General features: G+C 32.4%; 1 protein-coding gene across 2 annotated transcripts in view; it reads right to left on the bottom strand.

The window, feature by feature from the left end:
• Positions 1-5,091: 5,091 nt before the first annotated feature.
• The window catches only part of LOC136976256 (uncharacterized), a 37,853-nt gene continuing 28,166 nt past the window's right edge, over positions 5,092-14,778 (bottom strand). Inside the window, exons 1-6 of one of the 2 annotated variants that reach the window (XM_067271479.1) lie at positions 9,976-10,134; positions 9,741-9,796; positions 9,550-9,651; positions 8,673-8,756; positions 7,838-7,873; positions 5,092-5,387 (exon numbers count right to left, since the gene is read on the bottom strand). In XM_067271479.1, coding sequence (XP_067127580.1) covers positions 5,334-5,387; positions 7,838-7,873; positions 8,673-8,756; positions 9,550-9,651; positions 9,741-9,796; positions 9,976-10,087 — 444 coding nt within the window. In that variant the 5' untranslated portion in view covers positions 10,088-10,134 and the 3' untranslated portion in view covers positions 5,092-5,333. Of the gene's footprint in view, positions 5,388-7,837; positions 7,874-8,672; positions 8,757-9,549; positions 9,652-9,740; positions 9,797-9,975; positions 10,135-14,778 lie in introns of those variants that run through there. The other variant, XM_067271478.1, reaches the window with a different exon arrangement.

Raw genomic sequence — 14,778 nt, 5'->3', positions numbered from 1 at the left:
GATCATGTCACTAGTAAAAATTCAGTAGCAAGTAAACTACTCTCTTTTCAAAGACAGTTTGCCATCAGAATTTCAAAGTGTTGCAGAACTGTTTCTACTAATGCCTCTCTGATACTAGAAGAGCTCCTTCCTTTGCCACTATGTATTGTAGAAAGGTTCTAAACGACTACATCAGAACTGCAAAGGTCAAGGCTCAACGACGGTCTCTACTCCTACGGCTTTTCAAATGCTACCACATTGCAATTACCCTACTATCTCTGATCATCACCCTGTAAACAAGGTTATCCCCAGGGTACATTTGGTGTCATCTGCTTCCTTCATGGATAACTATGTAGACATTAATATCTACATAGACATAGCTACATCTGTGTAGATATTAAGCCCCCTTCATGTCGGCTCAAGTATCCGTATCTTCCTCCAAACTGACATATTTTGCCCAAAATATATTAGAAGATACGGATACTCCACACATACCTCCAAGCTGAAGATGCTGTCTACCAAGCTGTTCAATGGGCCATTTCACTACCACACAAAACTGTCTATCAACATTTACAATGATTCTAAGTCTGTCCTAAAAGCTCTATTAAATCCCAATTGCAATAACAAGAAAATCACATATATCCAGCACCATATTAAACATCTTGTAAATAAGATAACTTTTATACTTGTTCCTGGCCATACTGGCATACTAGGAAATGAAAAAGCTGACTCTGAGGCTAAGTCAGCTGCAAAGGACACAGACTGGACTACACTCACATCCCTCTCTCACGTAGCAGCCTTAAAAATTATATTCATGACAATGCAATGCAAAAGTGGAATCAACAACGGTTGAGCAGTAAAATTGGTAGAATAACAAGACTTTATTTTCCTAGTGTTGAATGCAGGTTCTTCATCACCATTTAGAGTGTTAACGTTTGCTACTGCTCAACTTCGTACTGAGCATGGTAATTTTAGAAGCTACTTGGCGATGTATAACCGGGCAGAAACTGCCTCTTGCTTTTGCTCTACAGAAAACCTAGACACCGTCGACCGTATGATCTATCATATTATTACCGTCGACCATATGATCTATCATATGGTCGACCATATGATAGATCATATGGTCGGCGGACTCGATCCGAGATTAGAAAAATTACACTTCCCAACCAGTGGCTGAAGTCCATGGAAGCTGAGGAAGCGCAGCTTTCCTTGTATTTTCTAAAATATAAATACATATTGTGCGATAATTTTCATACTTTAAAGTACTGTACTTTGAATTACTTAAAATTAATATTTTATTATAACTGCATTATGTATATTATTACAAATTTCTATACATATGAAAAACAATGATAAGATTGCTATTGTATATTCGAATATAAATTCGTATATGCATATTATTCCGAATGGTAGCGCTGTATTGTCGAATAGGGGACAGCTGCCACGGCGAAAATATTTGAATCATATAAAGCAGCCAGATTATACGCATTTGGGCATGCGTTGTACAGAGCACCAACCTCACGCGGTTTAGCTCCTGGATGCTACACACCAAAATATCGTATAACGCTTCCAATGATTCTATCCAGGGCCGGCACAGCTTCCCTATAACAAATGTCGCCGCACGTCACTGTTCACATCCCAAATCTGCATTGGCACATTCATACGTCACTAGACACAATGTATTTTATTGGCGAAACACAAGTTGGGAACCCCTGTTGGGAACACAGAAGGAAAGTATGGCGATCGGTCAAAAAATGTTCCCTCAAGATTTTTACACTTTTGGACTGGGGAGACCTTGAAACGTTGAGAAATACAAAAACATTCGCGGGTAATTTCTGTATTTATGGATGTTAGAGGCACGGTTTTGTTTACCCTCTTTCAAGCTTAATTACTTCTGTGCTTTTTGTCGAAAAATTTCTGAAATTTTGCAGTATAGTTTATTTATTGGGGAATTGACGCTACTAAATTTTCGTGATTAAGGTCGATTGGGTGGGGAAATAAAGGGAGTCATGTCATATATAGAATAGGGTCTGACTTTATGACAATTTTACTTGTAATTAGCATTTACAATATTTTATAAAACCTACTTCTATTCTCAAAATTAAGCTTTTGCCATTTTACAATAATTAAAAAATATAAAAAGTTTCTGAAATAAAATATGATAACAGATGGCGCCACCAAAATTTAAAATGGTGCAACGATAGTTGAGTATCTCGTTGCTGGTTTATTTATTCTTATTATCGTAGTGTATTTTATGCAGTTTTATTATTACATATTGGAAATTGAATATGATTTTCAATAATAAAGTACAAAAAGTCTCTTAATTTTTATTTTTTAAATTATATTTATTAATTATAGTGTTTTTTATAATATAAATAGTCTTTAAAGTAATATTTACATCTTGAAATTTTTTTCTGTTTCTCTGAAAAGTTCTGTATAAAAGTATTGATGATCTAGTAATAGTCTCTTTAATCCGAACAATATTGACGGTAGACTGCCTCACAGCTTAACAGGTTCCAAAAAACTCCTTTATTGTTTTTTTACAAATGTTTTTTAATACTGATCCGAAATGCATTTGTAAAAAAACAATAAAGGAGTTTTTTGGAACCTGTTAAGCTGTGAGGCAGTCTACCGTCAATATTGTTCGGATTAAAGAGACTATTACTAGATCAACATATAATACAGCTACCATAGGAAATTTAATAAGAAAAAGTATTGATATTTATAATTTTATTATTTTATACAAACTTAAAAACTATCTATTCTGTATAAAGTTTTTCAAATAAATATAATATATTTTTGTTTTTATTTCATGATTCGACCATTAGCAAAATTTGAATAAAACCGACTTTCTGAATTTCAAAAAAATTATTCTGTCAACTTCTGAATAATAACGAGATTTTTAAATTTTATAATTTACACCGACTGACTTATATTTAACTTTCAAAATATTTTGTGAGATCCGAGAGTTAAGTGAAAACATTATAACAAATAATTGTTGAAGCGTGAGAAAGTCGAAATTTAAACAATTTCACCGTGTGAATCTGACAACAAGTCAAATTTCCACCGCCCTGTCTGGCCCATCGATGACACATTCGGAGTGTCATCACTACAAAACATAAGGTCACCTGATCTTATTCGGACACCTGATGGGGATATAACGGTCGTGCACCCGATCTTTGGGGCGATTGTTCACCAAGAAGTAGCTTTTACGTTGTTACTAGTGACATTGGGACTTATTGTCCAGACCATCTCCTCGTTCACCTGGATATTCGACTCCCGGAAGGCCTCTCCAATGATCGCCGGTACTACCCCGATTAGATCCACGATCGTCTTGCCAACATCGAATGACCGGAACCAGAAACGTCGGGTTACCTTCACAAGATATTGTACTTAAAATGGTAAACTTTCTCTTTCATTTAGAAGTAGATAGCACGGGTGAATCTGACCAAAATTTTTGGCATGTTGAAAGTTATAATAAGAATAATAGGCCTATCTCTAGCACTAAACAATAGGCAAAAACGTTATTTGGTATGAATAAAAAAGTATGGACTATTATAAAGTCCATTATATCTACACATGAAATATATTATAATAAAAAAAGTATCAAAAATTTATGGTAATCAATTTTTGTGGGCTCTTGACACGGGGGCCCAGGGCTTAAGCCCTATTAGTCCCTACGTAGATCCACCCCTGTACACAATACATGTATGCTGACTGCGTACCACAAGCTTTCGATACAATCTGGCAGTGTTAAATGCTTCGAATAACGTCATGCGCGCGCACTTGTTTGCTGCGGCAAACCTCCATACGAGCAAGCGATCGAGTTCCCAAAAGCATGGCACTAACTTAAAACGGCTAGCCGCTGGCTGCCAGTGAAAAAGGAAATACAAATGATAAAAGAGTTTACACGTTAGAATAAATTATTATTGGCATATTTGTTTTCATATAAAAAGTATATTGACAGTCAAAACTTTCTCTTAAGCATGCAGTGCATGCTAAGCAAGACCAGAGAATTCGCCCCTGGTAGATAGTAACGCGGAATCGGTATCCCTAGAACCGCGTGGCCGAGCATACGTTTATTAGCTATATATTATAATCCGCTTTGTTTCTATACTAAAATTGTCGTTTATTTAAAATAACGTCGATTCAGTTATTACTCCTCACGCGGACCCAATATCGACTTACCTACGCCCTCCCCACTCGACAAATAACGTTAACGTACGATAATTCATTATTCTCGCGAGTTAGGACACGAACATCCACTATCCTAACTAATGTCAGGAAAACCGTCCTCAAGATCTAACGATCTTGAGACAGCTATTTTAAACAGCCAGCCATCCAGTGACACTTGAGCCGTCTTCACCGGACGGACGTAGGGAAAAGGGTTTAGAGCATTACTCTCTAACTCCCCCGGCTTCTCACAATTTTGTTACGCATTTTTAAGATGAATTAATTTGAAATTTCCATTATTTGATAATCTCATATACGAATATTATAGCCTACTCTGAAGAGTTTATTTTTAATGGCGGAATACATTATTTGAAAATTTTAAACGTACGTGTAAGGTTTACAGAGAAAAGAGCTAGAATTTCAGCACTCCTCAGCCACATCATAGTGAATATCAAGAAATAGAAAGCCAACCAGTGGCCAAGCGGTTCCGTTCCCTGAATACTGGGAAATTCGCCCGAACTGCTCTTAATAGAAATGCAATCGATGTTACATTTCACACAGGTTATTATCAATAATGCATAATTTTATTTCGTAATTTAATATACAGTGACTCCGATTTACCAGATGTTTAAAAAATTTTATATTATAACAATTTGGATGACAGAACCAATACAAACAAATAGATTAGAATCAGATTAAATGAACGAAAAGTATGAGAAACACTGATCTAAAGTGCTTTTTAAGGGAGGGACTACACCTAATAAAACTAAGAAATTCGGGAAAAAATGTCATTATGAAACATAAGATATGAAAGTTGCAAAAACAAATTTTCCAAGCTGTAATTAAATTTAAATGTAAAAAATTGAATAATTTAGATAACAAATAAGAAAATTAAGTAGAAATAATTACGTGAATGAACCTTTTATAGGAATAGCTTATAGTTATAAATATAAGAAAGCGTAAAAGTTAAATTATTTTCATATCCGCTTCCAACACATAAAAACAACTGGATAATAAAATTAGTAGTAAATAAAACTCACAAAATAGAAGAAGCGTGCAGACCGTTAGTTGACTTCAGTTATACGATACTTCAGTACTTAAAAGTGCATGTAAACAGATATTATTAGATAACAAAAATTAATTTTTTTTTTCAATTAAAGGATCCAAAAAATGATAGCAGATTAGAAGTATGTATAAAATTTCAACGTAGGATGATATGTATAATGTCCACAATCCTAAATTAAAAAAGAAAAATTTTGTTTTAATATTTATATTTAATAATTTTAAATGCATAATTTCGAATTTTTAAATAATAAATATCTTTAAAATGTAGCAATTTATAGTAATGTAATTTATAATTTCATATAGGTTTTATAATAATCAATTTATAAAGATTAGAAGATATACTAAACAATTATTTATAGTTTTTCTGAGAGAAGAATGGAGTCGATGTTCATTATCCTTCACACGCGAGGGATGTATAGTTCTATGTTCATTACGAAGTAGTATACATAACATGACATGTATTAAATATATTTTAGAAAATTGTATATAAAATTGTTATAATGCATTTGAAATATCTGATATTTTTGCAAAATCTTTTATTGTTATAAAAAAAATTAAAAAGTAACACAGTGTCGTGTAATATGTAATTTGAATTTTCATTGCTTAGTTATGGCTGCGGAGTAATTCGAGATCCAGCATATCGGCTCCAATCTTACTCTGGTAAATGCTATAAATTATTACATTTTCATTTGATTTTTGTCTTTTGTATTTTCATTGACTTGATTCGTTTTTCTATATTTAAGATGCGAAAAATTTAATCCTTAACTGGACTAGCGTAGTTTTGCCTAGGTCTAACCAAGGCAAATTATGCAATTACTAACACCAATCAAAAGGATTTGTAAATTCGCATAAAACAAATAAAATTTTAAGCGTATAGCGAAAAAATGTGAACGTAATATTTTAGAATTTTTATTTTGGGAAAAACCTGAATCGCAATTCGAAAATTTATAAACTAAATTACAACGGAGAAATTCTTAAAGTAATAAATTTAAAACTTTAGTTTCCTAAATACCGTATTTACTCGCGTATAAGACAATCTCGCATATTGGACGAGGTGTGACTTTAAAGATCAAAATAAAGAAAATTGGATTTATTAATACAATTCTAATTTTATTTCGTTTAATCACACATAAAATATCAAATGCACGTAAATGAACACTTTGCCCCGCAAAAACAAAATTACTGACATTTTAAACTAAAGAAAAATCTTGTAAAATCGACAACACAATTTGTTCATGTAAAGCTGGACAATGGGGAATCTTTTTTACCAATTCTTAACAGTCGAATCCCCTCTCCGTCGATTACATGTGAATTTCTCCGAATTCTGATTTCTAAATAATCATCTGTTTTCACATGGGAATAAATTAAAACTGATATCAGGTTTCCGCGTGATTTTGGAATTTTAATTTGGAATTGAATTCAAAAGCTTTGCTTTTCCTATTGCTGTACATCTTTAGACGAACAGCAATAGGAAAAGCGAAGCTTTTTAATTCGATTCCACAAGAACGATTGAAACGACCCAGATGAAATACTTTTGTTTTGAAACACCAGAGGGTGAGCATCCGGTAAAAAATGCGAATACTGGTTTACAAAAGTTGAAAAAACGCAAAAAATTCTTCGCCCGCGCGTATAGGACGACCTAGGTTTTTGAAGCAGTGAGAAATGAATAAAAACCTCGTCTTATATGCGAGTAAATACGGTACATAATTATGGGATAAATCTGAGTGAAATCTTGAGATATATATATATAAAAGAAATCACATATCAAATTTTACATATTTTAAATACATTTATAAAATTGTATAAAAACGTAATATAACATAGTGCAGTGATTCTTAACAGGGGAGCCGCGGCCCCCTGGGGGTCCGTAAGAAGTTTGCCGTGGGCCACCAAATTATGCAAAATTTCCTTCAGAATATAATAAAAAGAAAATAGATGTATAACCGAATATCGTATTGAAAAATGAAATAAGAAAGATAAAATTTTCCTATTTGGTTTTATTTATTTATTTTTTATTTCTTCCTACATACAACTTTGTTAGTACAGAAGAAATAAATGCAAATATGCTACTTACACCGCAGTATTTACTTCTTTTATTTAATTCTAAGAAACTATCAATGCTTGGAATTTTAAAAATAATTAGGAAAAATAGTAGGCTTAGTAGTAGGCTTTGAAAATTTAAATATTTTTGCAAAAGATATGCAAAATCTTTACAAGTTGTGGGTGATTTAGTTTTAGTTTTAGCATCGACTTTGGATCGATTTATCGACATGTTTCTTATTTTTTGTTAAAAATTAATGAGTTTTCGTGCTTAATTGTGAAGTTTGAATGTCATTTAAATAGATAATGAAATAATAAAGTTATGATTTACACTTATTATATAAAAAAGTAAAGCAATAATAAAAAAATCAATTTATTATAGATAATTTAACAAATATAAATTATTATTAAAAAAATGGGGGTCACAAAAAAATTATGAAATATTTGGTGGGCCGCGAGTATAAGAAGGTTAAGAACCACTGACATAGTGCTTTTAAAATGTTTAATAGAAAATAAGAAAAGGAATTGTAGCGAAGGAAAAAATAATTTAAAACAATTTATGCTTGAAAATTTCACTTACCTTGCCCTCTTTGTTTTCTTGAATGCCTATACAATGCTGAAAATATAGAAATAATTAGATGCAAATGAAATTCGCGGCATGGCTTTTTACATTTCTCTTCCAGAACTTAACACAAAGCACTAACTTATGATAAAATATGGAACGAGAAAAATAAAGAGATTTGAAAATCATAACAGATGAGAAGAAATCAGTAAATAAATTAATCCATTTGTAAAGTGAAATTGTGTTGTTTCATTATTGACAAATTATCATCAAATGACAAATGTAAATTGCATTTCAAATATTAAAAGTTGATTATGTTGTTAATTTACGTTGAATACTCCCAGACTTTATATCTATGAAATTTTAAATAATTAGCAATTTTTATTTCTCGATCGAAAAATAAAATATAGATATGAAATGTTTTAATTTTTAACTGTATTGATATATTACAATGCTTATTTTCAATTTAATTTTTTTTTTGGTGTTTAATGTATTTGTTCAATAATTTTTAAATTAAAACGTCGTTATATGTTCAAATAAAATGTTTTATTACATATTATGTTTCATTGGTTTACTGCTGACAGAAAAACTAGAAACCTTTTAACTTTTTTTTATACTTTTATTCATTAAATGCTAATTAATTCATATAGAACGATCAGTGTTAGCATGTTAAATGATTTTCTTACTTTACAAGATTTAATGACAGATATTAAACAAACTTGGATAAATTACAATTAATCCTGTTATGATAAATTATTCAGGAAAAGCATATTTCATCTTTATTTGTAATAGTCAAGAAAAAGAGAAACATAATTTTCATGAAAAAACTACACGTTTAATTAAGTAAACTTACCTCACCAACATTGTAAAATCTTGCTCCTCTTTTAAAATCCACTTTTAATGCATATTCACAACAATTAGAAATGCCGATGTATTCCTGAAATAATTACACAGTACTTTTAAAAATAATATTAGTTTATACAATAAATATATAAAATTAATACATTGTTTTTATAACATATGTACAGAATGATACTGATAATTTAACAATTGTTTTCACAAATAATTTTAATTATATTGGTGAAATTGTTTAAATCGACAGTACAAATTTAGAGCGTGAGAAACAAAATATAGTAAACGTAAACGTTACGATGATATGACTAAAATGTCGTATTATTGTAACTATTGTTTATCAAATTGTTATTTTTTTATAACAGTTAATTATGTTTATTACCTATCTAGCATAAAACAGAAACAGTTCTATTGGAATTTCATCAAAGACTCAAAAGTTACACAGCCAAAAATACAACTCATTCTCCTTGGCTTCACTCTTATTAGTGGATTTTTGAAGTATCTTTACAAGAAGTTGGTTTGTTTTCAGTTCAGTTTGGACTCTTTCTTAACTTTCTAAATACCTTATAAAAGTTGCTAAATATAATTCTTCGGTCCTAAACCTTGTCGACGTTACTAAACAAGTTACATTTCTTAAAAAGTTACAAGTTACAAATTCCGTAATAATTGATATAGTAATATTATAATATACTGTTATATTGGTTGTAGCTTACTGCTACGATACAGTTTTTAATAAAATTGTTATTGATTTTGAAAAAATTAATAAAAGAAGCTGTTAATTTTCTCTTAATTTTAACTTTTAGAATAAAATTCCAGATTATGAAATTATATATAAATCTGAATATGTTATTTCTAAAATTAATATAATGTGGGCTTACATCATGATTCAGGAAACAAACTTTCTCCAATTTCTCGTCTATGGACAGAAGTTTTCCCGTCTCAACAAATGCATTATAACAATTGTCAAGTATCTCAAGACTCTGAAAATATTTTAAAATAAATTACCTTCAAAAATTCGTTATTAAAATAAATTAAAACAATATTAAAAAATTCGATAATTTATTCTTACTCTGGAAAAGCCAGCATCTCTTGCACAAGCGGGTGGTGATATTTTGTCGTTTAAAGCTATTTAATTGTAAATAATTTTAATTCTTTTACAGGCAGTATAATTTGTTTTATATATATTTATATTAAAAACAAATTATATAAATAAATTATATTAAATTATAAAAATTTTAATTATTATATATATTTCTATAATAATTAAAATTTTATATTTAAAATATTTTTAAAACATTCCTTACCACAATATCGATCTAACATACTCTTTCGACAACTCGAGTATAATTTTATTCCTAAGCTACTAACTTGGTACAAGGAAAAGCAAACGATGAAAATGAAACCTACAGAATACATCTTCAAGGTTTTTAAAAGCTAAAATTTTTAATTCCAATCTTATATATTGACACGAATTATTTTATTGGATGAATAAATATCATGATTATTCATCACTCAAAACTTGCTTTCAAGATTGATGTTTACTCAAGGACGACATCTTCGTTTTTAAAGTTAGTAACTGGACTTGTTTTAAAGTTTGCTTTTTTCGACATCTGATAAAAATAACTTTCTTATTGAAATTGTTCTTCCTGTTTTCAAATGTTTTAAAATATTAAATAATTTAGGTAAAAATTATTTGAAAATAATCTCTCGTTATTTATATATTATAGGAGCAGATATTCCCGGCGTTACTCGGTAGAAAAATAATAAGAACAATCATTAAAATTAAAAGTTTGGTTAATTTAGGCCAGCTGAAATTAACGGCGTTATTTCGGCGAAGTGCCAAATTCAATTCAAAAAATCACTAAAAATATGATTGGCGGATCGCACGGCGCCTTCATTAATAATTATACAATGCTTACTTATAAAATAATGCATTAAATTTAAATGAGCAGAAAGTGTCAAGTGGATAAGATCACACGGTGGACGGGTTGCATGGTAGACTATTTTCTTCACGGTGGTAGAAAGCAACCCGGCGTTGTTCGGGCAAAAAATAACGATAGCGAAGATTAAGATTATTACATTATAGCCAATCTTACTCGTTTTCACAGAATGCAAGAATTAGGTCCCCCTGTTTCCAGACTAATTATAAAATTTTTAGATGGGTCTAAAAATAAGTTCGATCTGCTCCTGTAAATCTTGCACGTCGCTTTCTCTTAACACTTCCATTGTTACTTAACACTTCCATTCTTAATACTTCCATTGTTAACACTCATTGCTAACACTTCCTCCGCAGGGGGAAGTGTTAACAAATTCCTTCTTAGTGTACGTCCTCGTGACGTACCCTAACTGTGTACCAAATTTCAACCTTCAACTCCTAACCGTTTGGGCTCTGTGCTTATTATTATTATCCAATATTTTCACGATTTACATCGGAGTAAAAAATACCTCGTCCCGTAACCCACGGGAAAGAAGGTACAGTACCTATTTCCCCCCTTTACTGCATTAATTGCACTTTACGTGCGAGTAGTTCCTCTTCTTTTTCCATTTCGTCTACTTAATAGATTTCCAGATGAGCATTGTGTACTAGTCTCAAGAGTCGCATTGGGTAATACTGAATTGACTGGTGAATGATGCGTATCTGACGATTGCTGCGTTTCAGCTACATAAGACGTGGGATATTCCAGGGAGACTCTCTCTCCACTGTTGTTCTGCTTGGCTATAAACCCGCTTTCATTCGTACTAAATAAGTATGAAGGGAAAGGCTATAAACTGAAAGATAGCATTTGGATTGATCATCTCTTATAACTATATGGATGACCTTAAGATTTATGCATATAATAGAAACAACCTAAAAGTATTACTGGATAGCGTTAAGATTTTTACGAGCGATATAGGGATGTGGTTTGGATTGGATTAATGCAAAGTATTACATATAACTGCAGGACACAGAAGCAGTGCAGTAGGAGAAGGACATGTTCTGCTGAGTGGAGAGACTTTTAAGCAACTTGCAATAGGAGATCGATACAAATATTTAGGAGTACACGAATCAGGAAAAATAGAACAGATAAAAGACTATTTTAGAAAGATTAAAAAACTTCTAAACACACACCTTAATTTGCGTTATCTAATAAAAGGTATAAATACGTATGCTACCCCGGTCTTACTTTACTCATTTGGTATAATCAACTATAAAAGTAGTGACCTAAAGAAAATAGATGTCAAAACACGAAAGCTACTAGCAATTAAAAAAGCACATCAGCATAAAGCAGAAGTAGAAAGATTGTACTTGCCGATAAATCAGGGAGGAAAAGGACTATTAAATATAGAGTACATGTATAAAGCACAAATAGTTAAATACAGCCAATACCTAAAAGCGGAAAGTGATAATCTGATCAAAGTAATAGTAAAGCATGATATAGGTAGGGATAAATACAGTAGAGCGTCGATAAGTGGAACGTCGGTAAGTGGAATGGCCGGAAAGTGGAACGATTTTCAGTCGGACTGTGTCGTGCTGAATCGAATGTTTTTGATACTAAATTTACTTCTAAAGTATAATTTTCATGTTTTTTATATTCTTTAATATATTTATTTTGTTTGTACAAAATGCAGAAATAATTTTTAACGATACGATAGCCTCGATGATTATTATAAAAATTTTCGTTAGGCTTAAAATCGACGAAAATTCAACACGAAGCGACACGCAACGGAGAAAAATTCAACAGGAAGCGATACGCAACGGAGAAAAATTTGAACATCGGACAGGTTAATGTATTTTTTCGTACAAAGTCGGAAACGGGAACAAATCATTAACTGGAAGGACCCCAGTCCCCAATTGGTTCCACTTATCGACGCTCTACTGTATTCAATAATAAAGGAAGCACAGGTGATAAAAGGTGAATTACATTTACCACGAGGAATTATACATAAAGATGAAGAAATTAAAAAATCGATAGTAAAACGGCATAATGATGTATGGAGAAGCAACAGTTACATGGTATGCCTTGAGATTGCTGCGTATTATGCATAAGTTGATCTGGTTTATTGACTACGAAGATAGTATCACTAAGCATTCTGCTAAGTATAAGCTGTTTCTGAAGAATACTGATGTCCATGTTTGAATCTAATTGTTCTATATGTTTCTTTATGTTTTTTGCTACTATTCCTGTTGCTCCTATTAGTATTGGAATGACAGTCGTCTGTATATTCCACAGACGGCTAACTTCAGATTTCAGAAGGTGATATTTGCTTAATTTTTCAATTTCTTTAGCACCAATGTTGTAATCTAATGGTACAGTTATATCTATTAAGAATGTTTTATTACAATTTTTATCAACAAAAATTAATTCCGGTCTATTATGAGATACAGTGACATCAGTTTGCACAGGCATTTCCCGTTAGATCTTGGCCGAACCATTTTCTTAAACCTGTGGTTGGGTTAGTACTTTCTTCCACTATTAGCTAGGAACTTCTATTTTATGTTTTCGGGCCAGGCACCAGTAGACGTACTGGACGAGTTTTTATGACGTTTTACATAACAAGTCCCTGTCAGTTTTTCGCATCCTGATATAATGTGCTGGTGGTCTCGTCTTTGGTCGCACATACGCGAAATTTCCCGTCCACATGGCAGTGGTTGTAATGTATGTTAGCTAGTACGAAAGTTAGTTTGTACATACTCGGTAGGCACGCTATAGGCCTCCAGTTTTTCGGATCTTCGGAATTTTCATTTTTGGGTATAAGTGTAACTTTACCTGCAGTGAACCATTTTTCTAACGTCTCTGTTCTTGAAACCATATTTGTGAATAATGCGGCCAAGTATTTGTGAACGCTAGTCAAATATTTAATGTAGTAATTTTGAATTTTGTCTATTCCCGGTGATTTCCAGTTTCCATTTAGTAAGAGATGGCGCCTAACGCCAAGCTCTAGTGCCAAATTGTCTTATTAATTATTTATTTATTATAGCCAACTCTAGCCCGATAATTCGGCTCTTGTGGATAGCTTTGTAACGGGTTAGTCGTTATTTATTTATATTTATACGCCTTGCCGGAGTTGCGATGGCCGGTTGAGTGCCTTGGGAGGACGTGGGCACTTGATGTGTCCCCAGCCGGCATTGTAATGACCGTCGATGGTCGTCGTGTTAGCTTATATATACTGGAGGAGGCGATCGGACTGAAGGTCCGGGTAGCATAACTGGTAACGTGTCTGCACGGATAGCAGAAGTTGCGGGTTCGAGTCCCGCTTCGGGCCGATTTCTTTTCCTCCAGTTCCAAATTATTAAAATTATTTATTTAATTTAATTATAATTATTAAGTTTAGTAAGAGATGGCGCCTAACGCCAAGCTCTAGTGCCAAATTGTCTTATTAATTATTTATTTATTATAGCCAACTCTAGCCCGATAATTCGGCTCTTGTGGATGTATAGATTTCCAGTTCAATAGTTTTCATATAGAAAATTTTACTTGGCCTTCTGTAATCTCTTGATTACAGAACGCATAATATTGATTATGCATAAGTATCAGTATTATGCTACTTGATTATGTCTGTGCCAAGAGCTTGCAACCAGAGGTGATGTGTTGTATAGTTTCTGGCATGATGTGTCATTTGTGAGTGTTGCATCTTTGAGTATGTGTTTTCTGTAGTTTTTAGTATTTATGACCTGATCCTGTATGGCAATCATGAATCCTTCCGTCTCCCCAAAGAGGCATCCCCGAGCTAACCAGCTGTTTGACACAGTTTTGTCAACAAAATCCTGGGCCAGATCATAAGGATGCCTACCATGGAGTGCCTTTCGAGCCCACGATTGCTTAATGATGTCTATGCTTTTTATATGTTGTGTTGTGTCCGTATGATGTGAGTGTAAGTTTAATGGTGTGTTATTTGAGTCTGCTAGAGTTACTGCTTTATGTAATTGTGATGTTTCTTGTTTTTTGTAGAAAAACTCTCGCAGTGACTGTATTTGTTTGTAGTGAAGGTTAACTATGTCAATCAGGCCACGTCCGCCATCTTTACGTGGAAGGGTTAATCTTTCTGTGGCAGATTTAGGATGATGTTGTTTATGCTTAGTAAGTGTTGTTCTTGTTTTCCTTTGGAGTTGCACAAGATCTGTGTGA

Source organism: Centruroides vittatus, unplaced genomic scaffold, assembly GCF_030686945.1.
Source record: "Centruroides vittatus isolate TY-2023 unplaced genomic scaffold, ASM3068694v2 contig_4, whole genome shotgun sequence".
Lineage (NCBI taxonomy): Eukaryota > Metazoa > Arthropoda > Arachnida > Scorpiones > Buthidae > Centruroides > Centruroides vittatus.
Note: the sequence above shows the minus strand (reverse complement) of the source record. Positions and strands in the feature narration are given on the sequence as shown.